The sequence below is a fragment of the Mustela erminea genome, chromosome 11 (assembly GCF_009829155.1).
Source record: "Mustela erminea isolate mMusErm1 chromosome 11, mMusErm1.Pri, whole genome shotgun sequence".
NCBI lineage: Eukaryota > Metazoa > Chordata > Mammalia > Carnivora > Mustelidae > Mustela > Mustela erminea.
Window position 1 is genome coordinate 44,084,299 of NC_045624.1, and position 26,016 is coordinate 44,110,314.

General features: G+C 42.4%; 1 protein-coding gene across 2 annotated transcripts in view; it reads left to right on the forward strand.

The window, feature by feature from the left end:
- Positions 1-26,016, forward strand: part of PDE1C (phosphodiesterase 1C) — a 582,509-nt gene that overhangs the window by 57,962 nt on the left and 498,531 nt on the right. For both annotated transcript variants that reach the window (XM_032304733.1, XM_032304738.1), the window contains exon 2: positions 13,656-13,736. In XM_032304733.1, coding sequence (XP_032160624.1) covers positions 13,656-13,736 — 81 coding nt within the window. The remainder of the gene's footprint in view (positions 1-13,655; positions 13,737-26,016) is intronic.

The window sequence follows — 26,016 nt, forward strand, 5'->3', positions numbered from 1 at the left end:
TGTGACCCTGAAATCAAGACCAGAGGTCAAGAGCTGGATGTTCAATTGACTGAGCCACCCAGGTGCCCCTGAGAAAACACTTTTTAAAGGGTGCATTGTCTTCAATTACCTTGAAACTAAGGATCTTGATTTAGGCAATCACTACTGAAGTTATTCTTTCTTAGCAATTATATGTTGTCACTGGAGGTAGTTTAGTTTTACAGAAATATAAAGTTTTTAATATTTTATTTATTTATTTGACAGAGAGTGAGATCACAGGTAGGCAGAGAGGCAGGCAGAGAGAGAGGGGGAAGCAGGCTCCCTGCTGAGCAGAGAGCCCGATGCGGGGCTCAATCCCAGGACCCTGAGATGATGACCTGAGCCAAAGGCAGACTGAGCCACCAGGCGCCCCTACAGAAAGAAATCCGATTAAAATATGAAATTAAATAAAATGTATTTGATGACTTCTAAAATTTTTTACTTCTTTTTTCATTGATTCGTTTATGGATGGTTCATTTTATTTGGACTTTTAGTGTGTGTACCTGAAAAGGTGTCTGTTCCATGAATTCAAATTTGAGGTTTCAATGCCCTTCCTCCTCATCTTTGTCTTCTTCCCCTTCTGAAATACAGGGCCTGTGGTATTTTTAAACTTTTTTGTTGTTGTTGAAAATGTCCAGTCTATGAAGCAAGTTCAAAAGGCCTGACCTTTTGTTTTCATTAAATTATGGAGGAAATAGAGAAAGTTAATGTGTTTACTTTAAAATGAGGAGAATCACAAGACAAAAAGCCTGCTGCATTGCTGTGATTGTTTAGTATCTGTTCAGGGCTGACTGAGTCTCTGCCCCACATGTCCCTCTAAACAATTTTGTTCAATGCTCACTGTAGTCCGACAATTTAGGTTGCATTTCCTCCATTTTCTCTGGGCAGAAATGGAGTGGAAGAGGTTGACTCACTTGTGCAGGGGCACACGGATGATGAGTGGTGGGCGCCAATGCATGTGCTTTTTCCATTATACAGCGCCGTTTTTTCGATGACCAGAGCAGCTCTTCAAATAGTTTCGGGGTGTCTTTAATGGGCATTTGGTGGTAAGGAGCATGTACATACAGGCCAGTAGTGATGATAAAATACTCAGGCTCATTTTGTGGGTGGCTGTGAGATCATTCTCATTGTTTTGTAGTCATGAAACTGTATCATGTACAGTACATATCATGATGAGTAAATGCGTGTGTGCGAACATAGCATATATACGTGTACGAAAGACTGCCCTGAAAGAGACACAGCTATGCCTTCACAAACCCTCAAAATACAGCCAAATCCTATCGCCGAAACAAAAATTTGCAGCCAAACGCTGTAACAATAATATGTCAAGGCCAAACACTTAAAAAATGCACAGAAAATTAATATTCATAATTATAATGATTTTACTATTTATTATTGTTTTTTTAATCTTCACTCTTTGGACTTGATGTTGGGCACTGATGGGCTGTGACCTTGGTTTACCTTGACTATGATTTTGGTTATTTGTTGCAGCGGTATCTCCTTTGACTGCCAGCTGTTTTTAAAGTCTATTTTTATTGATGTAAAGGATAAATATATTTATTTTTTAAGAAGATTTATTTGTTTATTTTAGAGAGAGAGAGAGTGTGTGTGGGCAAATGCAGTGAGGGAGAGGCAGAGAGAGGGAGAGAGGAAGTCTGAAGTGCACTCCTTATTGAGCCCAGAGCCAATTTGGGGCTCGATCTCATGAGGATTCTGAGATCAGGACCTGATGGGAAACCAAGAGTTGGTTGCTGAACCAACTGGGCCATCCAAGGGCACCCAAATATGTTTAAATGTAGACAAATCACAAGGCACAGGCTGACAGATTTTCATGAAATGGACTTGACAGTGTAGCTGGCACCCAGATTAAGAAAAGGGATGTCACCTCAGAAAACTATAAAGTACTCATGAAAGAAATTGAGGAAGACACAGAGAAATGGAAAAATGTTCCATGCTCCTGGATTGGAAGAATAAATATTGTGAAAATGTCTATGCTACCTAAAGCAATCGACACATTTAATGCAATTCCTATCAAAGTATCATCTATCTTTTTCAAAGAAATGGAACAAATAATTCTAAAATTTATATGGAACCAGAAAAGACCTCGAATAGCCAAAGGGATATTGAAAAAGAAAGCCAAAGTTGGTGGCATCACAATTCCGGATTTCAAGCTCTATTACAAAGCTGTCATCATCAAGACAGCATGGTACTGGCACAAAAACAGACACATAGATCAATGGAACAGAATAGAGAGCCCAGAAATAGACCCTCAACTCTACAGTCAACTAATCTTCGACAAAGCAGGAAAGACTGTCCAATGGAAAAAAGACAGCCTCTTCAATAAATGGTGCTGGGAAAATTGAACAGCCACATGCAGAAAAATGAAATTGGACCATTTCCTTACACCACACACGAAAATAGACTCAAAATGGATGAAGGACCTCGATGTGCGAAAGGAATCCATCAAAATCCTTGAGGAGAACACAGGCAGCAACCTCTTCGACCTCAGCCGCAGCAACATCTTCCTAGGAACAACGCCAAAGGCAAGGGAAGCAAGGGCAAAAATGAACTATTGGGATTTCATCAAGATCAAAAGCTTTTGCACAGCAAAGGAAACAGTTAACAAAATCAAAAGACAACTGACAGAATGGGAGAAGATATTTGCAAACGACATATCAGATAAAGGACTAGTGTCCAGAATCTATAAAGAACTTAGCAAACTCAACACCCAAAGAACAAATAATCCAATCAAGAAATGGGCAGAGGACATGAACAGACATTTCTGCAAAGAAGACATCCAGATGGCCAACAGACACATGAAAAAGTGCTCCATATCACTCGGCATCAGGGAAATACAAATCAAAACCACAATGAGATATCACCTCACACCAGTCAGAATGGCTAAAATCAATAAGTCAGGAAATGACAGATGCTGGCGAGGCTGTGGAGGAAGGGGAACCCTCCTACACTGTTGGTGGGAATGCAAGCTGGTGCAGCCACTCTGGAAAACAGCATGGAGGTTTCTCAAAATGTTGAAAATAGAACTGCCCTATGACCCAGCAATTGCACTACTGGGTATTTACCCTAAAGATACAAACGTAGTGATCCAAAGGGGCACGTGCACCCGAATGTTTATAGCAGCAATGTCCACAATAGCCAAACTAGATGAACCTAGATGTCCATCAACAGATGCATGGATCAAGAAGATGTGGTATATATACACAATGGAATACTATGCAGCCATCAAAAGAAATGAAATCTTGCCATTTGCGACGACGTGGATGGAACTAGAGCGTATCATGCTTAGCGAAATAAGTCAAGCGGAGAAAGACAACTATCATATGATCTCCCTGATATGAGGAAGTGGTGATGCAACATGGGGGCTTAAGTGGGTAGAAGAAGAATCAATGAAACAAGATGGAATTGGGAGGGAGACAAACCATAAGTGACTCTTAATCTCACAAAACAAACTGAGGGTTGCTGGGGGGAGGGGGGTTGTGAGAAGGGGGGTGGGATTATGGACATTGGGGAGGGTATGTGCTTTGGTGAGTGCTGTGAAGTGTGTAAACCTGGTGATTCACAGACCTGTACCCCTGGGGATAAAAATATATGTTTATAAAAAATAAAAAATTAAAAAAAAAAAAGAAAAGAAAAGGGATGTCACCAACATCAGAGAAACCTTGTACCCAGTCTTAGTTTCAACTGCCCTGCCTCCAGTGGATTCCACTGTCCTGACTTTTGTCACCAGAGATTAGTTTTGCATGTTTGTAAAAGTCACATAAACTGAATTATAGAAAATACTCTTTTGCATTTAGTTTCATTTTTCTCTCTTGCTTTCTGTTTTTTTTTTTTTTTTTTAAGATTTTATTTATTCGTTTGAGAGTGAGAGAGACAGAGAGAGCATGAGCAGGAGGAAAGAAAGAGGGAGAGGGAGAAGCAGGCTCCGGATGTGAGGCTCGAGGTGGGGCTCCATCCCGGGACCTGGAGATCATGACCTGAGCCAAAGGCAGACGCTTAACTGACTGAGCCGCCCAGGCGCCCCTTGTTTCATTTTTCCACATGATGTTTGTGAGATTCATCCGCATCCTCTTATGTAGCCTATAGTCCTTTCTAGGTAGCATTTATTTGTGTCACTACCTCACAATTTGTTTTACCCTTTCTCTTGTGGATAAACATTTGAGTTTTCCCCAGTTTTTGATTGTGTTGTATGGTGCTCCTAAAAACACCCTCGTACATATCTTCTGGCACAAATATGTCCATATTTCCTCTGGATAAATGCCTAGGAATGGCTTGCTAAGCCAGAGGGCATGTGTACGTTCAGCTTTAGTAGATGCTGGCAGATGCTTTTTTTCCCCAAAGTCACTGTATCTGTTTAAATCCTATAAATAATATGTGACTAATTTAGTTGCTTTGAATCTTTGTCAACACTTGGCATTGTTAATCTTTTTTATTTTAGCCATTTGGTGGGTATGCAGTTGTAGCTCATTATGGTTTTCTCTCGTGTTTATCTAATGACTAATGAAGTTGAGCACCTTCTTCAGAAAAAAAAAATGTAGTTAACATACAATGCAATACTGGTTGCTGGAGTCCAGCACATTTTTTCATATGTTTCCTGGCAATTTGAGAATCCTTTTTGTGAAATGCCTGTTCAGATCTTTTGCTTATTTTTCTATTGGGTTGTCTATGTTTCTCTTATTCATTTAATAAACCTTAATTGGCATATAGTATTATATTAATTTCAGCTGCACAACATAGTGATTTGATATTTCTATAACATTACAAAATGATTACCACGATAGGTCAAGTTATCATCTGTCACTATACAAAATTATTATATTATTGACTATATTACCTGTGCTGTACAGTACTATATTTTTCTTACTGATTATAGGGATTCTTTATTAATATATATCCCAGATAATATAGTGGCTGGAGCTAGCATGAAAGTCCTGAGATTCTGAAAGGTGTGGTATGGTGGGGGGTGGAGGGAACAGAAAGGGAGATTGTGGCCCCAGAATAAAACCTCACTTTCTTCTCCCTTCCGCCCTGACAGCCCTGATATTTTAGGTAGCAATGCCTTTAGTGCCTCTGGTGGCTCTGTGCTTCACCAAGGGGTAGGCTGGCCCTCCCTCTTGTCCTGTTAATCTGGGTTTCAAAGCCTCATATTCTGGGAATCTATCCAGTATTATAAATTCACCATTTCAGGTGATTTTGTCTATTCCCAAACTTGGGAGTCATCTCCTTTTTTCTCACCTCTCCTCCAAGCTCTCACCTCTCTAGTCCCACTGCGTCCTGTTGATTCTATGTCCAAAGTAGGCATCCAGTGAGATCACTTCACTCCTCTTCTACCAGCAGGACCTGGCTCAGGGCCCATCATCTCTCCCCTAGGCCAATGAGATGGCTTCTAAATGGACTTCCAACTGCTACAGTGAACTGTTTTGAAACATAAAATTTATACTTTTCTTTACTGTTCTTTATTCTCCCTGTTATTATTCCTCATAATGCCTTCTCTTTCCTTCATAGCACTTATCATGATTGGTAATTACATGTTTCTTTCTGCCTCTGTTTTTGTGTCTTCTCCACCGACTGTCAGTTCCATGAAGGGGTCGGGCCTACTTTGTATATCAGGCATCTCAGTAAATAGTTGTTGAATTTGAACATGAGTGATTGAATTAATGCCTCATGTCAAATCTGAATCAAGCCCCCCGTGCTCCCTTCAAGAAGTCATCCATACTTCAAGGGTTGGAGCTCTCACTGCCCCATGGCCACCTACCCTATATTTGAAAGGAATGCAATTATACCTACCTCCAGTGTTCAGGAAGGAGGCAAAGCATGTAAGCTGAAGGAAGCCTAGGTCTCAGCAAGACTGAAAACAGGAAAACCGTCCCAAGGCACCAATGTCCTCACTTAATTATTTTAGTTGGAAAACTCCTCTCGGTTAGCAGATGCAGTTCTCGGCTCTTAGGCCTTAACCTCCCTCCCACCTATGATGTTCCTAGGGAACTTGGTGCACTTCTGTTCTGGGGACAAAACAAGCTTGGGGGTTGATCCTGTTCTCATGCCCTGCTTCTGACCTCTTTTCTGGGACAGAGGTCTAGAGTGGAACACATTATGGCCTGGGGCTCTGGAATGGGCTTCACCCATCTCCCAGTGGCTCATCTCCTTACCCAAGTGTGTACTTAACATCCTCTCATCAAAGGTGCTGGCAGGGAGCTAGATATCCAAATGCATCGCTGGAAAGAGACAAGACTGCAGTTTGAAATTCTGGCTGTATTGAGGCCGTGTCCCCAGTGTTTAGCTAGTCTATTAAGTAGTAATCTAACCCTGTGATGATCTCAATTAATTTGATGTTTTCCCCAGTCCCCTTTAGATAGTCTGTGTTCAGTGCTGTGGGTTCACGGGCAGTTTGAAATCCAGCACAGGAGAAGTCCTCCTCTGTTCTTTCTCCTTATACTCTCACAGTTCAAGGTCAAGGTGGAATCTATCAGTGTTACTAAACAAGGCCATGATGCCAGAGAGATCTGGACTGAAGCTTGATTAAGCCACTTACTAAGTGGGACCCTGGTCAGGTCACTTACTTTGCTGAGCCTCAACGTCCTCATCTGCAAAATGGAGAGAATACGTATCTCCAGGGCCATTGTGAAGATTAAGTAAGTTATAGAAGGTGTCCAGCACTGTGGCTAGCAGAGAGCGGGTGTCCTATTTGAGACAGCTCTTTTCCAGTCTCCCATCTTCTGGTAACAATGGCAATGAATCAATGGTTTCTGAATCTATTTGGTTGTTCTAGGAAATATTATATTTACTCTTGATTTCAGAACAGTTTTTGTTGAATTGCTGTGGGCAGTGCCAGGCTCCTTGATGTCTCTGATCCGGGAGACAAAAGCAAGGTGTGGAAGGTGATTTCAGCAAATGAGCTAGAAACAGGTCCAGACCCTGAGGCTCTTAATAATCTATCTCCACTTCGTTCTCAATTCATTTCCACCGGTGTGGGCACAGAGGGCTTTAATTCCCTCCTACCCATAGCATTGGCCTGAATAATTAGAATCCCCTAAATGCCCTACTTTATGTAGTAATTTCAGACATGTTCTTATCTGAGCCTTTTGTACAACACTGACAATAAACGAAAAAAGAGAAAGCAAAGATTTGGAGACAATTTACTGATCTTTCCTAGGTAGTAGAAGAACGAATGGCTATTATTTTTCTCTTATCAGATATCCACATGTGGCAAGTGATAACTTATTCACATTACTAGTAGAACTTCTCCCTCCTCACACAAACGTGCTGAATTAAAACACTGGGCAAAGTAATTTAAATGTTAAATTTAAATGTTACTGCACCTCTGAAGTAAGGGTGAATCTATATATAGTGGTCAAAAGTAGAAAGCAGGAGGCTCAAGGCATCTCATGTTATCTATACTGGAATAAAAGCTAATCAACAATTGAGAGGGAGCATTGATGTGTTTTTGGTTGCAAAATAGACAGGGCTTATTTCATTCATAGTAGGTGCTCAGTAAATAGGGACTACGTTGATGAATGATGCTTCTCTTCTGAACACCTCAGAATATTTTGCTTTATCTATTTTCCTCAGTGAGGAAGGGTTTAGATCCTCCCCAAACAGGGATACATTTATTAAATCCATCAGCTGATAAAAATTGATTGAGTTTCTCTTATGTGCTGAGCAAGGAGCCAGAGGCAGGGCTCAATCCCAGAACCCAAGGATCATGACCTGAGCCAAAGGTAGAGGCTTAAGTGACTGAGCCACCTAGGTGCCCTGAGTCTGGGTTTGTTCTGTGTGTAATGGGAGCCATTGGGATGTTTTAAGAAGGGGAATAATGCATTCTGATTTGTGTTTGAAAGGAATTTTTCTGGCTTTTATTTGGAGAGTGGATTGGAGGGAAGAAAAAGAGGAAGCAGGGAGATTAATTCAAAGGTTATTTAACAAGAACCTTTGGATGCCTGGGTGGCTCAGTAGGCTAAACCTCTGTCTTTGGCTCAGGTCCTGGTCCCAGGGTCCTGGGATGGAGACCTGTGATGGGCTCCTTGCTCAGCAGGAAGTCTGCTTCTCCCTCTTTTGCCGCCTGCCACTACCCCTGCTTGTGCTCTCTGTCTCTCTGTCAAATAAATACATAAAACCTTTAAAAAAAAAAAAAACCACACACATGCCAAAACCCTCCCCAAGAACCTCAGTGACATGGCATTACATAGCACTTGAATGGCTAAAATGGAAAAAAGAAAATATAGTATCAAGTGTTGGCTAGGATGTGAGCAATGGAACTCTTTATACTATGATGAGAGTGTAAAATGATTTAACCATTTTGGAAAGCTGTCTGGAAGTATCTACTAAAGCTGAATGTATATATCACTTATGAACCAGCAATTACACTCTTGAAGATATAGAAATAGAATAGAAATGCCTACAAATGTCTACATACGTGCACCAAGAGATGTGAAGGAAACATTCATGGCAGACTATTTCTAATAGTCTCAAACTGGAAACAATCCAAATATTCATTACAGTAGAATGGAAAAATAATTTGTGGCACATTCATCCAAAGGTATATAATTCAGCAGAGAGAATGAACTGTTTCTACATGTGAACAACATGGATGAGTCTCACAAATAGAATAAAAAAAAAAATCAAGTAACATAGAGTATGGTGTTAGTTTTCAGCAGTAGAATCTAGTGATTCATCACTTACATGTAGCTCCCAGCACTCGTCCCAACAAGCACCCTCCTTAATGCCCATCACCCATTTAGCCCATCTCCCTACCCACCTCCACTCCAGAAACACTGTTTGTTCCCTATAGTTAAGAGCCTCTTATGGTTTGCCTCCTTCTCTGTTTTTTATCTTATTTTTCCTTCCCTTTCTCTTTCTCATCTGTTTTATTTTTTAAATTCCACATATGAGTGAAAGCATATGCTATTTGTCTTTCTCTGATTGGCTTATTTTGCTTAGCATAGCTTACTGTAGTTTTGTCCACATTGTCACAAATGATAAGATTTCATTCTTTTTAATGGGTGAGTAATATTCCATTATTTAATGTACACACACACACACACACACACACACACACACACACCCTGTATCTTCTTTATCCATTCATCACTTGATGGACATTTGGGCTCTTTCCATAATTTGGTTATTGTTGATAGTGCTGCTGTAAACACAGGGGTGCATGTACCCCTTCGAATCGGTATTTTTATATACTTTGGGTAAATACCTAGTGGTTCAATTGCTGGGTACTAGGGTAGTTCGATTATTAACTTTTTGCGGAGCCTCCATACTGTTTTCCAGAGTGGCTGCACCAGTTTGCATTCCCACTGACAGCATAAGAGGGTTCCCCTTTCTCTACATCCTTGCCAACAACTCTTGTTCTCTGAACTTTTAACTTAGCCATTCTGACAGGTGTGAGATGGTATCTCACTGTGATTTTGATTTGTATTTCTCTGATGATGAATGATGTTGAGCATTTTTTCATGTGTCTGTTGGCCATTTGTATGTCTTCTTTGGAGAAGTGTCTGTTCATGTCTTCTGCCCATTTCTTAACTGGATTATTTATTTTTTCGGTGTTGATTTTGATGAGTTCTTTAAGGATACTAGGCCTTTATCTGCTATGTCATTTGCAAAATCTTCTCCCTTTTTGTTGGTTGCCTTTTAGTTTTGTTGATTGTTTCCTTCACTGTGCAGAAGCTTTTTATCTTGATGAGGTCCCAATAGTTCATTTTTACTTTTGTTTCTCTTGCCTCTGGAGACGTGTCTAGCAAGAAGTTGCAGTGGCTGAGGTCAAAGAGGTTGCTGCCTGTTTTCTCCTCTAGATAAACAAAATTTTGAGCAGAAGAAACCAGATGCCGAGGAAGCTATATGGTTCCATTTACATACATTTAAAAATAGTTGAGGGGCGCCTGGGTGGCTCTGTCAGTTAAGTGTCAGACTCCTGATTTTGGCTCAGGTCATAGTCACAGAGTTGTGAAATTGAGCCCCACTTTGGGCTCAACGCTGGGTGTGGACCCTAAAGAAGATTCTTATTCTCCCTCTCCCTCTGTCCCTCTTCCCTCCTCTCTCTCCCTCTCTGAAAAGAGAGAGAGAGAGAGAGAGAGAGAAATAGATGAAACTAATCTATGTTGAAAGAAGTCCAGATTTTGGAATGGTGGTTCTTGAATATGGACCTGTAGAGGCTGCTTTAGAGTAATGATTAATTGCCAGGGCTCTAGAGCTAGGCTGTCGGATCCAAATTCTGGTTCCATCACTGATGATCTGAGTAACACCAAGCAAGTTACTAAGTAACTCAGTTTATTTTATCTGCAGAATTGGGCAACAGTAGGACATTCTTCATAGACAGCAAGGACTCAATAATGCAATATACATGCAAGTGCCCCAAATAATATTTGCCCTTAGTAAGGATTCACTGAAATCAACTATTATTGTAATCATGTTGTCTTCAAAACCCATCAGATGTCTGTCTGGTACATGGTTGTCTGGTACTGGTACATAGCTGATACATTTACTAGGTATATAAAATGCTAATTATATGAGCAGAAGCATAAATGGAGGTAGAGAAGAGAGTGATTCTTGTGAGCTGGGGTAAGGGGATTTGAACAACCGATGCAGTTTGAAATGGGTCTTGAAATGTTGGTAATGTGGACAGATAGGGAAATTTAATGGTTAATTCAGCAGGCATTCATAACCTGTTCTCACAAAGTTAGGCCATTTGGTAAATATAGAAACTGAATGTGAAAAATAATTAGCATTAAGCTGATTTCATCTTAAGTTAGTAGCAGACCTGGTATCAAAATTCCATTTCTCTCTTCCCTGGTGTCTGCTGAGGTGTTACTAAGTGCTTTGCTCTAGGAATATAATAGATTTTAATTATTGAATGATGCACTTGAGAAAGCAGAAAGAAGTCAGGAACATTCTGTAACTCTGGGGCATCTACTTTACGCATCCTGGAGAAATTTACATAATACGCTTATGTTTCCACAGCCACCCAAAAGTAATTTTATGGTGACTTAGAGATTGCTTCCCTCTCCCACATCCATTGTCACTTTGCTTTTTGTGAATTATTTTTCCTTTTGGAACTCACCTGTGCTGTCTTCTGGCAAATCAAAGCCAAGCTAACAATGCATAGCTCTGCTCTGTGATTGTGTTAAAAGAAAGGCTGCTTCACAGAAAAAGAGAGAGATATTAATTTGTCTTTTGGGGGATGTGCACACTGATTGCGGTTGACATAAAACTCTTTGAGGTTTTTATTCTTTTGTCGTTGGGCAACCGTTTCTTCAGCTAAGAGTAGATGAGGACTGCTGTATAAGAGGGATCAGGACTATTGTGAAATTTATCTTAGTCCAACCCCACTCCAAAATTCATAGCCTCTGGGGCAAGATGGAATTCACTTTGAACTAGGACTCTCTGTCACTTGGTAGTGGTGCACCTTTGATTTCGAGCCTTACTTTCCTCTCCTTTAAATAGGGATTATGACCTTGTAGGTGGAGTGCGTTTCAATGAGATTGACAGTATGAGGCAGAGCCCCGGAGGAGTGTAATAGGTGCTTAAGAAATGCTTTTTTCCTTGCTCTCACTTTCTTTTCTCCCTTTCTTCCTCCCTCCTTTCTCCTTCCTCCCTTCCTTCCTTTCTGTTCCTTCCTCTTTCTTTCTGTCCTTCCTTCCTTCCTTTCTCTTTTCTTCTCTCTTTCTTTTCATTTACTTATTACTTTTTATGTCATCTCTTTCTCCCAGAAAGTGTGTTACATGAACACATTTAAATTGACAGACAATGTAAAAATTAACATGCAGATGAGACTCTTATTTCACGAATGTGTGCAAGAGTGTGGATGGATGTGTTCGCACGTGTGAGCTTCTGGGAGGCATGCAGGTGCAAGTGTGACAATATTCCTAGGATAATATCTTGCATAGTACCTTCAAGACCACCTTTTTCTTCTCTTCTCCTAAGCAAGCAAATCCATTAACCAAGAACAACAGAAAAAAGTAGCAGACTGGTCTGAAAGTGCATTGGACAAGAAAAACCCATTTTATTCTTATAAAGTCTTTGATATTTGTGACACACATGATACTTGAAATTCAAAATACACAAGCAGTTGTCATTCTGAAAATATGCTATACATTGGGTGGTCTCAGGGAATCCCAAACCTCTGTGAACTGTACAAAATATTACTATACATAAGGTGTGGTTAGTCAATAACCCATCAATTAGTACGTTGAAGATTCTGTTTGGGAAACTGGCATTCATTGAGTTGACCTCAAATCACCTTGTCTTCTCCCTTCCAACCTCCAGTTGGCTGGGCTGCGTGAAGAGAAACTTGCTCTGTGTTCCAGGCTATGGCATTCTAGGGGGTCTTTTATCTAGCCTCTTCATTTTGGTTTTGGGAATAATAAAATGTATAATTGTGTTTTATTTATTTTTGCTCAGAAAGCATAAAAACTATATGAAACTGAGGGAAATACTTTTTTTTTGAGGGAAATACTTTTAGTCATCATAAAATATGTGTAATTAAACACCATATCAAGAAACATTTCTGCGGGAATATTTTCACTTTAGAATGGACTTCTTAACTTTTCAGACTTTGAACCCACAGGGCTGGCAGTGGGGAGGAAGAGTATGCAGCAGACCTGTTGAAGGCTTGTGTTCAAATCCTGACTTTGCCACTTATGAGCTCTCTCATCTTAACCTTTCTAAGGTTTTTTATTTCTTTTAGTTATTTATTTTTTGGGGGGGTATTTGAAAAATGGGAGTCATTATAACTACTCAACAGGGTCATGACAAATGACATTCTACAGCAGAGTTTTTTCTATTCCTGACTTCTCTGGACCCGTGCTCTCAGGATGCAGGAATATTTCCCACATGGGGTTCTCCAGGTGTCTGAAGGAAGCTGTTCACTTTCCCAGATGGTCCCTTTTCTCGTGATAGTTTGCCCATTGTCCATATGGCTTGGTCCCTTCCTGTGCTGGTTGAAGAGACAGAAGTCAATAGCACGGGGGGGGGGGTGGATGGGAGGTGGGAGGGGGACACGGATGCCATCACCTGGAGAGAGAAAAGAAAAAGGAGCCTGTAAGGTTTTATAGGCGAGATAAACACGACACCAGGTGAAATGGGTGCAAGGCAAGATTTATTAAAGGCACTCTCCCCCGAAGTTTCAGGGCTCAGGAGAAGGGGAGCCAGGAAAGTTGCACCGGGAGGAGGTGGGCACCCTCAGGTGAGGTTTCTCGACTCCGACTCCAGAAAGAGGAGTGGGGGAAGTCGCACTGGGAGGGAGTTGGTGGGGGGGGTCTTTTATCTGTTTCATGCATAGGTATGGGGTTACCTATGGAGACGTGACCTGGGCATACATCCTTTTGGTGGGAGAGTCAAAGGTTAAGGAAAGGTGGGGGAGGAGGCTGGAAGACGGGACCCTGCGGTCATTTCTAATGTTCCTCCTGCACTCCCCACTGACCCAACAGAGCCTATAACAGAACACTTGGGAACAGCAGTGGTTAAGGGGCAGAGGGAGGGAGGAAGGCCAGCCAGGGGAGAACAGGCATAGGGAGTGCAGGAAAAACCAAAGTCAAAGGCCAGGCAGAGGCATCCAGGATGTCCTCCTCTGGTTATCACCTGGGGCCTGACGAGATATTTCTTTTCTTGGCTGACAGAAGCCAGGAGTACAGCATCTGCAGAGGAGTGCCACAGCCCTGGGGAGACTACGGAGAAACTCAAGGGTACAGAAGAGCAAGGTAAGCCCCACAGAGCTGCACCTGACTTCATTCAAAATCCTTCAAATGCTCTTCCTTCTGCTCTAGCCAAGCTCAAGGGAGCAGGACAAGTACAGTCAGTTCCACTGAAATGATGGCTCAACCAAGATTCAGACACAAATCCTTTTCTCAGCCGTTGCGGAGCTGGGATTTGAATCTAGGTGTCCTGAACCTCAGTCCTGAGCTCTTTGACTGGATTGGCTGTATCTTAATGGGGACTTCTAAGCGTTTCCTGTTCCCAGGGAGCAAGGCAGCGCCTCGTGCTGGTATCTTGGCCATGCCAAGGCCTGGATGCAGGACTCTGCACTGTTTGTTTTTGTGAGAAAATACCCAGGCAAATGTGGTCCATTTTAACATTCTCATAGCCAGTCTCTTGATTTTTCGCCTTTATTCCTGGGCTCACTGCCCCTTTCCCTGGTCACTGCTGCCGGGTAAGTGAGGGCCCTTTCCACCCAGTGAGAAGAGACCACAGGCAGCCCAAGAAGGTGCACTTCAGAGAACAGAGAAGACTCCTGCTCGCATATTGCTTTCAGTGGTCCTCGGTCACTTGTTCTCTTAGCATTTCCCCACTTTGTGTTCCTGCTGCCTTTCTGGTTTTTTTAAAAAAAATTATTTAAATTCAAGTTAGTTAACATATAATGCCCTATTGGTTTCAGGAGTAGAATTTAGTGATTCATCACTTCCATACTATGCCCATTGCTCATCACAAGTGCCTTCCTTAATGCCCGCCACCCATCTACCCCAGCACCCTGCCGACCTCCCTCCAGCAGCCCTCAGTTTGTTTCCTGTAGTTAAGTCTCTTATGATTTCTCTCCCTCTCTGTTTTTACCTTATTTTATTTTTCCTTCCCTTTCCCTATTTTCATCTGTTTTGTTTCCCCAGTTCCATATATGAATGAAATAATTTGGTATTTGTCTTTCTCTGACTTGTTTCACTTAGGATAATACACTCTAGTTCCATCCATGTCTTGGCAAATGGCAAGATTTCGTTCTTTTGGATGGCTGAAGCCTGTTGCCTTTTTGTTAAGTGACCCTCCTGAGGGGTGCGGAGTGGAGCCTTGCCAACACACGGGCGCCCCCCAGCGGTGCTGGTGGGAGGCACAGCCATGAGGCCCATGTCCCCAGGGGCTCCAGTGTGGGGAAGAAGAACCTGTGTTTCCCAAAGTTCCTGAGGCTGTGGGTAGTGGGGGTTTGGGGAGTGCTGGACACAGGGACGCTGTGAGAGTTTGGAGTGTGGAAGGATTTCATCACATTCAGAAGGAGACTCGGTACTGAGTCCAAGCATCCCCGAGTTAACCCCAGGTGTAAGGTCCTCTAATGTGTTCAGTGGTGCAGGTCACGTTGTCTCCTAGCTCCATTCCCCTCCTTGTTTATGTGAAAGGAGCACTGCTTTCAAGGAACTTTCTTCTGAGAGGTCAGGGTTTGTAAACAACCGGAGAAGTGTGGCGAAGTGCTGGAAATCACAGGGGCGATCAGAAGTCCTGGAGGGGAGAATTGCACTGCTCGTCAGCTGGGCGGTCTATACCCATTTCTGACCCTGTCCCTTTACCTACCACTTGCCACTCTTCACACATGACTATGTCAGAGACTCCTGCGAAAACACAGTGAAATGCGTATGGCTTGAAAACAAGGGGGGGACACCTGGGTGGCTCAGTCGGTTAAGCCGCTGCCTTCAGCTCATGTCATGATCACAGGGTCCTGGGATCGAGTCCTTGCTCAGCAAGGAGCCTGTTTCTCTCTCTGCCTCTGCCTGCCACTCTGCCTGCTTGTGCATGCTCTCTCTCGCTCTCTGACAAATCAATAAACTCTTGAAAAAAATAAAAAAGAAAACAAGGGAATGGTGACAATAAGATCAGATACAGACACTTCCTGAGTCATTCCTACAGGTTGGACACTGCTCTAAGCACCTTTCATGTCTTAAGTCACTTATTCTCACAACAGCCAGATGAGGTATTGTGATCAGTCATGAGGAAACTGAGGCAGAGCCCAAGGTCAGATGGCCAGTGAGAGCAGGGCCAGAGTTGGACCCTGGTGTGGGAGCTTGCGCTGTTCTTTGCAGTGTTTTACTGTATGACTGTGAGGACGGTTGGGATGAAAATGAGGCAAAATGATTAGGGTGAAAATGACACTAAGAATCTAAAAATAAATCCTATCACTTTTGTTTATAGCCTTTTATCACTCTATTTAAAAAATGAGACTAGCATTGGGGTGCCTAGGTGGCTCAGCCAATAACCAGCTGCCTTTGGCTCAGGTCATGATCCCAGTGTCCTGGGATCGAGTCCCGTATGGGGCTCCTTGCTCAGCGGGAAGCGTGCTTCTCCCTCTCCCTCTCCCATGCTTGTGTTGCCTCTCTTGCTGGGTCTCTCTCCGTCAAATAAATAAATAAAATCTTTAAAAAAAAATGAGGCTAGTGTTAATGTTATCTCCTCCAGGAATTTGTGGGCTGGACTAATAGTGCCCATGCTGCATCCCCTCCCCCTACAACTTCCCTCTGTCTTGGCACCGTCTATGACTATTTGTTGATTCACTCCAAGGTCAGCAGGTGTAAACTGTGAGCTGCCTGAAGGCAGGGGCCCAGGAAAGGTGGACTGTGGGGTTTAGATGTTGGACCTCTGGGTACTCATACAAATTTCTTCCAATTTTTCTTTCCCTTCCTATTTCTTTGAGACAGCTGGATGTCCCTTCCATGTTCCCAGGAGAGGTCCTGTTGAGAGGTTTCAGGGGTCCATCTGGGTATCAGGGATGGTGGTCTGTAGTCCTCTAAGCAGCTGCTGATTTGAGGGCAAGTCATTTTCATGGCATCTGGGATTTTCTTCTTTATTTTGGTGCAGCAGGAAGCTGCAGGTGGTCAGTGCTAGGGGTCTGTGACAGTGCTGTAGAAGGGAACCACGCCCACCAATGATACTTGGGGGTGGGGGAGAAGCTTGGGCAGTTGGTAAAGGCCCCCTCCCCCAGGGACAGAAACCTCAAGGGCAGCTCAAGAGCAGTTAACCTAAGGGACACAGTTCTGTATTCCAGGTGTGGGGCTGGGAAAGGAAGAGGCCTCTAACTAGCCCCAGTCTCCTCCCTGCTTAGTTAGTTCTTTGGATTTTGTTAAAAAGGAAGAAGTTGAAAAAGTAAGAATGAGTGGAAGGGCCCTCAATCAGATGGGAGTGTCTGGAACTTTACACCTTTCAGAAGAAGAGAGGCAGCCTCGCATGGTGGATGGAGGCCCGGAGAGGAGTCTGATTCACCCCCATTCACATGTCACATCCACCTTGCTGTGGCTGGCCTCCGTTCTTCATGTGCGAGCTGGGAATCATTGTGAGGGCTCAAGGCGATATGGACGGGAGAGGGTCAGGCACAGTGACCTCAACAAATAGGAGCTGAAAATCAACACAACTACTAGAAGGACCTATTGGCTTTTCTCTTCCTTTTTTCAGTTTAATCACTGAATTACCACCTCATTTTCACCCTTTCCCACTTATTATTTCCAACACATGCTTTTGCATTTCCAGTGCCCTTCAGTTTTCCTTGAGAGGCAATTTGGTTGTCACACATTCTTAGTTGATCCCATAACTGTGTGCTCAGTGCAGGCTACGTGTCAATGACAATGCTTTGTGGTTTGCAGGATATCTTCAAAGTTGGAGAGAGAGAGTTAACGAAGCCAGGAGGCAACTCGTGGGAAAAGAAGAAATCCAATCATCTCCATTCTTCTAAATGCCCTTTGCTGTCTAGAGAGGTGTGCCCTTTGCTATCTAGAGAGGTGTTTTGTACAAAAATTGGATTCCCAAATAGATGTGCAAGAATTTATCACAATGGAAAAAAATACCTTTTGGTAACTTAAATAGCTGACAAAAGCATCTCAGCATAAATCATTAATACTCCCACCTGCTGCCAACTGTAGCTGCTTTCTTTTCTCATGATAATATAGACTGATTCTCTTGTAGAGTTTTGGGAGCAGCAACATAATCAACATCTGGAAAAATCTTCCTGTGATTCTAAGATTTCAGTCGTCTTGTCAATGTAGAGATTTGTGCTTTCCCTATCCTTGAAGAATTTTTTAAAATTCATGATCATAGTTTACAATTTCAACCATCCAGGTGCGTAATCTATGTTTTTGGGCATCAGCTTGCCTTGTTTGGTGAACATGCCTGATATTTTATAAAGTACCAATGTAGAAGATGTTGCATTACTGACGATGTGGTAGCAGGATTTTTCCATTAGGTCCTAGTATGATGGAAGAATGAAATACCTTCTAAAAAGAGTAACCAGGAGTTTTGGGGCAATGAACATGAATTCTTTTTTACCAATTCTTGTGGTAAAGATGGACCATCTTATCCTGGTCCATGGAGCATATGGAGAGCATATCTTTGACTTAGAAGGCTGACATGTTCATTCCCCTATTTCTGCTTGAAGCTACTGTTAGAACCAAAATACTCATGTATTCATTTAACCAGTATTAACTGCCTGCTAGGTGCTAGATGTTATTCTAGGTGTTTGGAATATATCAGCCAATGAAATAGACATTGACCTCATAAAGCTTAGGGATGGGTCATTGATCTGGCTCAGGATAATTTAGTTTAATATACATTTTGTTTTATTATTATTTTTAAAGATTTACTTATTTATTTGAGAGAGAGAGAGAGAGAGAGAAAGAAGGGGAAGAGGGAGAGAGAGACTCCACAAGTGGACTCCCTGCTGAGTGCAGAGCCCAACATGCAGCCTGATCCCAGGACCCTGAGATCATGACCTGAGCCAAAACCAAGAGCTGAATGCTTAATCAAGTGACCCACACAGGCACCTCTAATATACATTTCAAATTATAAAATGTTTTAAACATGAGAATACAGGAATTAATTTAGATATCTACGTCTGTACTGACAACTGATTTTAAAATGTATATTTTTCTTTTTTTGTTGTTGTAATTATGGGCATAGTGTAACATTTAGAGGACACATCAAAGAAGAAACTATATTTCACTGATGTTCCTGGGTGGGAGACCACCAAGGGTGCAGCCAGCCTGTGTACATATGAACTAGGTCAAGCCTGGGCTCACCAGCTCTGGGAAACCAAGTTACCTATGACCCCAGCACCAGAACATAATCATCAGTACCATTTTGGTGTGTTTTCGTCCTGTCTTTCCAAAGTATGTTTTTAACCTAATTGCAACTATATTGCATCCTACTTTGCAGTTTTTTCTTTTTTCTTAATGTAGTTAATCTTTACTCTAACTGTGTTGGTCTGTCACATTTTCTCCAAAACACCAGCATCCTTATCATTAACAGCGGCAGGGTCCACATCCAGAAACAAAAGTGGAGTGTGTGTGTACGTGCGTGTGCGTGTGTGTGTGTGTCTGTCTAGCTGTGTATATCTGTGTGGGTCCATGTTTGCTAGTGACAAAGAACATGTTTGCTATCCTGTTGGAGGTGAATTACTAAGCTGGAAGAAAGTACGAGATGAATTTAGCTGCCAGTAAAAAACAGATGGAGGAGAATCTATTATAAGTCATTTTGTATTTGTAGTACGAAATAGTTGGATCCAAATTGGTGAACCCATTTTGGTGTCGGAAATCCTCTTTTGGGCTGCCTGTCTGTTTTCTTTGGTTCCAGCATTCCTGGCGCTCTTGATAATTCTGTTGCCAAGGTTGCCACTGAGAGGAGTTACTTTCTCCAGGGATTTCAGAACTGCAGTGAGACACTCTTAACTCCGTAACACATTCTTGTTATTGGAGGTCTTGAAATGAGTTGTATTCAGAGAGTCCTTAGAACAGAGCCTGGCGCATGGTGGCCTGAGTCATGTTAGACCCCTAAGAAACTGTGCTCCCTTATCCACATCCAAGTGCATATGGGAGCAGATTCTACCTATAACAGGTTGTCCATTTGGGACCTATTGCTGTGCAAGTTGTTACCTTGGATGCTCTGTATTTATTCGAATCCCCTATTCCCCTGAGCCTCATCAAGCATGTTTGATGCGGCAAATTTTGCTGGCCTACTAAGGATCATTCAGCAACTCTCTGTTATTCCTCTTGCCTCTTAACATACTGGCATTTTTCTATTTTATATATTTAGGTTTTCTAGTTACAGAAAGAAAAAGTCATATGTCACAAGAATCATGTCATTTTTAACTACTAAATGAATTATAATTTTGGCTTGCTTTCTAAAGTCTGAGCTGAAACATACTATTAGAACTGTTTGTACTCTTAAACCTTCTCTAAATGATAATACCAGCAACAGAACACATGAAAAATAGGTGTTTTTTCTGGGGCAAAACTTTAATTTATATGGTGGTGGTGGGCTTAGGTGCTTTGATCAAGTGAGCCTCGTCTTTATTTATTTTTCTTGAAATATTTTATTTATTTATTTGACAGACAGCGATCACAAGTAGGCAGAGAGGCAGGCAGAGAGAGAAGGAAGCGGGCTCCCCGCTGAGCAGAGAGCCCGATGCGGGGCTCTATCCTGCGACCCTGGGATCATGACCTGAGCCGAAGGCAGAGGCTTTAACCCACTGAGCCACCCAGGCGCCCCAAGTGATCCTGGTCTTAAGATTGAAATGTTATAACTCTCATTTGGGGGCAGATTTTTTTCCCTCAGCCCTAGCAGAGGGGTATAAACTATGTTAGCACCCGGAGACTTGGATGTCAAATTTGGTCAAACCAGTGATAAGGATAGGGTTTCAAAGGATTCATGTTTACCAAACCCTCTTTTCTTTCTTAATTTCATTTCTCAGATACCCTCTTACAGGTTGGTGGGGCCATATGGCTGATTTTTGGCTAATGGAACGTGGGAGGAAGGGATATGTGTTTCTTTTAGGCCTAGTCCCTAAAATTCTTCTTCATGGTTTTCCATCTTTTTCTCTCCCTTCATCTGTCAGCTAGATGCGGGGCATCCATTGGAGGACCCTGGGGACTTGGGGGTCAGTAGAGTGACCCGGTGGAAGGAGTCTGGGCCCCTGAATCAGTCCATAGTTACACACCTTCCCTACTCACTGTTGGGCTTTGTAATGAGAAAGAAATGAATATTATGGTGCCAGGCCACTGAGACTTTGGGTATTTGTTATAGAGGTTAGCTATGCAAACTAATTCAGGATGTGGCACATAGTAGGCACTATAGGCACTATATATATATATATATATATATATATATATATATATATACATACACACACATATATACATATATAAATATTTATAATAGTCATATATTATTATTATTTTTTTTTTCCTATGGGCCTCCAAGAAGCAACAGAATGTCAGAACCCTCTCAAGGAAGTCTGAAATGAGAAGAGTTGATAGGGTGTATCTAAGTGAAGCCCTTGAGAGAAAGTGAAGAATCAAGAAGGAAACCCAAATACAGGTGGGGTTTGCAATGGAAGACATGGCTTTGAGTCAGGAGCCAGATGGAACCATCATGATGGAAACAGGTTGAAGTCGGACGCCAGATGGAAACATCATGATGGAAATAGGTTGGAAATAGACCAGGAATGTTTCGGATGAATATTGCAAACCAGTAGTGGTTTTTATCCCTGGCTTCTCACTAGAATCATCCTGTGAGCTTTTAAAAAATACCAGTGCTTAGACTTCCCATTCAAGACCAGTGAATCAGAATCTGTTTTGGTGAATCTTGGTGTCTGTATGATTTCTAGTTCCAATGTGATTTCAGCATGCTATTGGCGTGAAGAACCACTGTTTTAAGTGGCATTGAAGTGTCTGTGTTTTGCCTTTGTTGGGCAGTGGCAGTAGATACGGACTAATCTTATAGCACACTAGATAAAGGGCAGAGGTAGTTGCAGCCAGAAGAAACTATGGCCCAAACACACCATTGCCCAAGATATCTATAACTCTTTTTCCGGCAGAGATATAGAAGGTCAGCCCATGGGCTTGCCAGGGTATCTTTGAGTTCCACTGGGTCTGGGTGCTCTGGTCAGGGGACCAGATTTCGTCCCCATTCCATAGCTGTCATGAGCCATGTTCATCTGTCCTGGGGACTGATGGAGCTTCATGTCTATGAGCCGGGCTTTGTGTAGACACAAAACAGCATGGAGTCAGTGGCCACTGTGGACCATGGGGCATAGTGGTTGCTGGTAAAATATTATGCTTTTAAGGGTGTGGGCAATCACTTTCCTGAGCCACAAGGCATCTCTTTCCAGCAGCTGGAAAAAGATACTGGAGAACCATTAATGGAGCTCTCCAGAGTGAAGAGGATTGTTCAGCCAGAGAAGGAACAGTGTGAGGAGGTAAGAGCTTCCAGGTTGAGGGGCTTCCTGGTCACATGACAGTAAATGAATTAGCCAGAAAGCTGGGAAACAAACCAGGAGCAAGCTGTGTCCTGGATGCCCAGGAACAAGAAGACATCTTCAGGAGGCAGCTGTGGTCCACTGAGTTAATGCTGCCAGGAGACCTAGGAGATGGGGGCCACAGCATGTCTACTAAATGCCCAGGTGTGCTAATGTGCAGATGATGGAAGTGTCATGGAATGGGGAGGCCACTGGACGCTGGCGTGTGTGCATGGGTGGAGAGGAACTGAGCATCTCCTCAGGTGCTGTCTGAACCATGCCTTGTCTAAGCTCTGGACTCCAGCTCTGAGGAGCCCTGCGAGTGTCTGCAGCTCAGCCGAGTGATAGAGGTCTGGAACCTATGGCTGCATTGCTCCTGGGGTGACTGATTCTCTGGAGCTTGGACCCAGGGGTGAGAGGACCCTAAGCCTTGTTTCTCTTGCCTCCAAGTATGGATTATCTCAAACACTATATGTAAAAAACAAGCACAGAAGGGATTTAGTGTCTTAGTGATGATGATCATGTTAAAAAAATTTTACTGAAAGTTTACCATGACTCAGGTTCAGGGTAAGTCTTTTTTTAAAAAAGATTTATTTATTTATTTTGGAAAGAGAGAGAAAGAGTGCAGGAGGGGCAGAGGGAGAGGGAGAGAGGGAGACTCTTAAGCAGACTCCCTTGCTTAGTGTAAAGCCCTAGGCTGTGACTCAGTCTCAGGGCTCCGAGTTCATGACCTGAGCCAAAATCAAGAGTTGCATGTTTAATGGACTGAGCCACCCAGGTGATCCTCAGAGTAAGTTTTTAACATAAATTATCATATTATAAATCACCTATTCCCTATGAGATAAGTGTTATGTCTCCATTTTACGGACTCAGTGTGGCTAAGCAATTTGTTCAAGGTCACACAGTCAGCAAGTAGAGGAGATTTTTGCTTTAGATTATTAATTTTAAGTGTTGCTAACCTGTTCATTATGGAGCTGTGTTTTGAACTGGCTCTGAATCTCATCATAGAGGAAAATAGAGGAATGGCAGAGGGAGGGAATGCCTGAGAATGAGTCTCTTACCTCCTTCATGTCACTTCTTGGCATGCAGCATTGCGTATTACATCTGTGTTCAATCTTTAATTCATTAAATCTAGTGAGGACCTACTCTGGACCAGGCACTGTGCTGGGCCTGGGAAGGAAGATCCAACCCTGGTACCAGCAGCTCGTATCCTCACGGGATGACCAGCATACAGAAAAGCAGTATGAGTGCAGTGTGATGGTTCTAGGACAGAATGGGGTCCCGGGAGGCTCCTGGGACTGGCCACTCCTGGAGTGGCCACCTCCCTCCAGGAAGGACAGGCAGGAAATGCTTGTTGGAGGACCTAGGACATCAGTGAGACTTGAAGGTTGAGGAGGAGGTCTCTAGGCAAACCAAGTGGTCTGAGGGGAAAGAATATTCCAGGCTCATATTCTGGATTATGTAAAATAAATTCAAGACAGTCTTTTTTGTCACTCCCATTCTCAAAATCTCCAGACTACAAAGGCTATTGGAAAGGTCTTCTGAAATTCTCAGGGCAAAAAAGAAATTGAATTTACTCTAATTTGCTACTTACTACTTTTTGCCACTGAAGAAATTTTTGAGACACTGAAGGCAGTTACTGAAAAATAGTCACTTTCACAACTGCACTAATAACATATAAACGTAGTAAAAAGAGTAGGCAGGAGGTTGTCCCTATCACAAAGCAAAATTGCCTTGTTGTGCAAATAGAATTCTGTAATCTCCATCAGGGTCTTCTTTCCAGCACCTTTCTTGGACCCTCAAAGGTGTAGGCACTTTCTTTTTTTTCTCCCTGTTTAAGCATGGGCCCTAGGGAAGCAATAGGGTAGAAGCAAAATGAAACCAGGAGGGGTGTTAGTGACAGCTGAAGAGGACTTGCCTCCCTACATGCAGACTTTGTGAGACTGCTTCCACATTCGGATGCTCTGTTTCAGAGACTGTCTGGGGCTTATTTTTCACGTAAAGTCCTCAAAGCCAGGGAATACTTCTTGGTTAGCATAATGCCTAACATAGTTGGCATTCAATAATGATTGATTGATTCTTCCTTTTCTCTGTTTATTTCTTCTTCCTCTGTGTTCTGCTTTGAAGGAAGTATGTTTGGTGGACTAGTGAGCACTCCTACTTGCAAGCAAGAAAAACTCCCTTATGCTGGGTCATTTACAAAAAGGAAATATAGTATAAGGTATTAGGGTATTTTATGGAACTTAGGAGGGGCTGATTTTCAGATACTGGCTGGAATGGGTCTCGAGTTTCGGGTCTCCTGAAACTAACCACCCACCTACCTTCCTTCCTTCCTTCCTTCCTCTCTCCCTCCCTTCTTTCCTTCCTTTCCTTCTTTAAAGATTTTATTTATTTATTTGAGAGAGAGAGAGAGAGAGTTCTTGTGGGCACATCTGTGTGGGGAGGGGCAGAGGGGAAAGAGAGGGATAAGGGCCCTGTGTCATTCCCATAATCCTGAGATCATGACCTGACCCAGAATGAAGAGTCAGATACTTAACTGGCTGAGCCACACAGGCACTCTTGGAATGTGCTGGAACTTTCTTTTTCACCTCTCATAATTCCTGTTTCCAGCAAATAGACTCATTAGCTCCATCAAGGTCTTACCAATTACAGCCCGAGGAGCAGGGTTGCAATTCAGAAACTTCATTGCCTGCAGTTGTTTCTGTGATCATGTGAAGGCGAGGGGGCCTTTCCCAGAATTTGGAATAGCTTTCAGACAGCTCAGTGGGAGTTCATGAGGGGTATGAACAATGCTCTTAATCGGGCAACTTGGGTTTACAATTCTTCGACCATTGGCTGTTGGGAGAATTCCAAATGGTGAGACAGCTTCCTACCTGAGAATGGTTGAAATGTATTAACAAAATGTCGAAGAGCTGTCTTTTCTTTGGTATGACAGATAAAAAGTTATTTTCTTGGAAAGCTGACTTTTTTATAACAAAGGCTATATATAGTGTCTCATCTTTTTCTAGACATTTTGACCAATGAACAATAAATACATGATATTGGCACTCTTTCTCATAAAAACCCCTACACAGCGAGTTTCCAAGGACATGAGAGTAGTACCTGTGTCAAAGGGGTATCCTGCCAGATTTTTACTATTTTGTATGTAGTTGTTACATTTTGAAGGACATGATTTCATCCATGAGCCACGAGCTGATTTAGGTACTGAGTTATTAAGATGAAGTAGGGTCATGCATTACCCCTTGGGAGAGATTCATCTTAATATAATTAATATTGGCCAAATACTGGATCAAGCTATGAATGTGTATATTGTTTTTTCCTTCCTTCCCTCATGACACATTTGTTGCTGTACCTTCCTTGTTAGAATCCACTCTAGTAGTTAAAAAAAAAAGATACTTCCTTTCCAAACTTATTTTATTTTAGATTTAAATTTTATTTTATTTAAGAAAGAGTGTGCATGTGCACAAGCAAGGGGAGAGGTAGAGGGAGAGAGACAAGTGGACTTGCTGCGGAGCAGGGAGCCCCATGTGGGGCTCTGTCCCAGGATCCTGAGATCATGACCTGAGCCTAAGGTAGACACTTAACCGATTGAGCCACCCAGGTGTCTCTCCTCAACTTATTTTAAAATAAATGTAATAAAACTAGAAGTTATCCAAGTCCAGACAGGTGTAGGATATTTACTGTAATCTAAGAGCAAACATTTTCTGTAAAGGGTCAGATAGTAAATATTTTTGGTTTTGCAGGCCATACAGTCTTGGGCACGACTACTCAACTCTACCTTTTGTTTTAAAAGCAAGCCATAGACAATATGTAAGTAAAGGAGTGTGTCAATGTTCTAACACTGAAATTTGAACTTCATATAATTTTAACATGTCAGAAGACTTGGTCTTCTTTTGAATTTTTTTCGCTCACTTAAAAATGTGAGAGCCATTCCTCACATGAAGACCACACAAACAGGTGACAGGTTGGATTTGTCTTGGTGGCCTTAGTCGGTCAACCCCAGCTCTGAC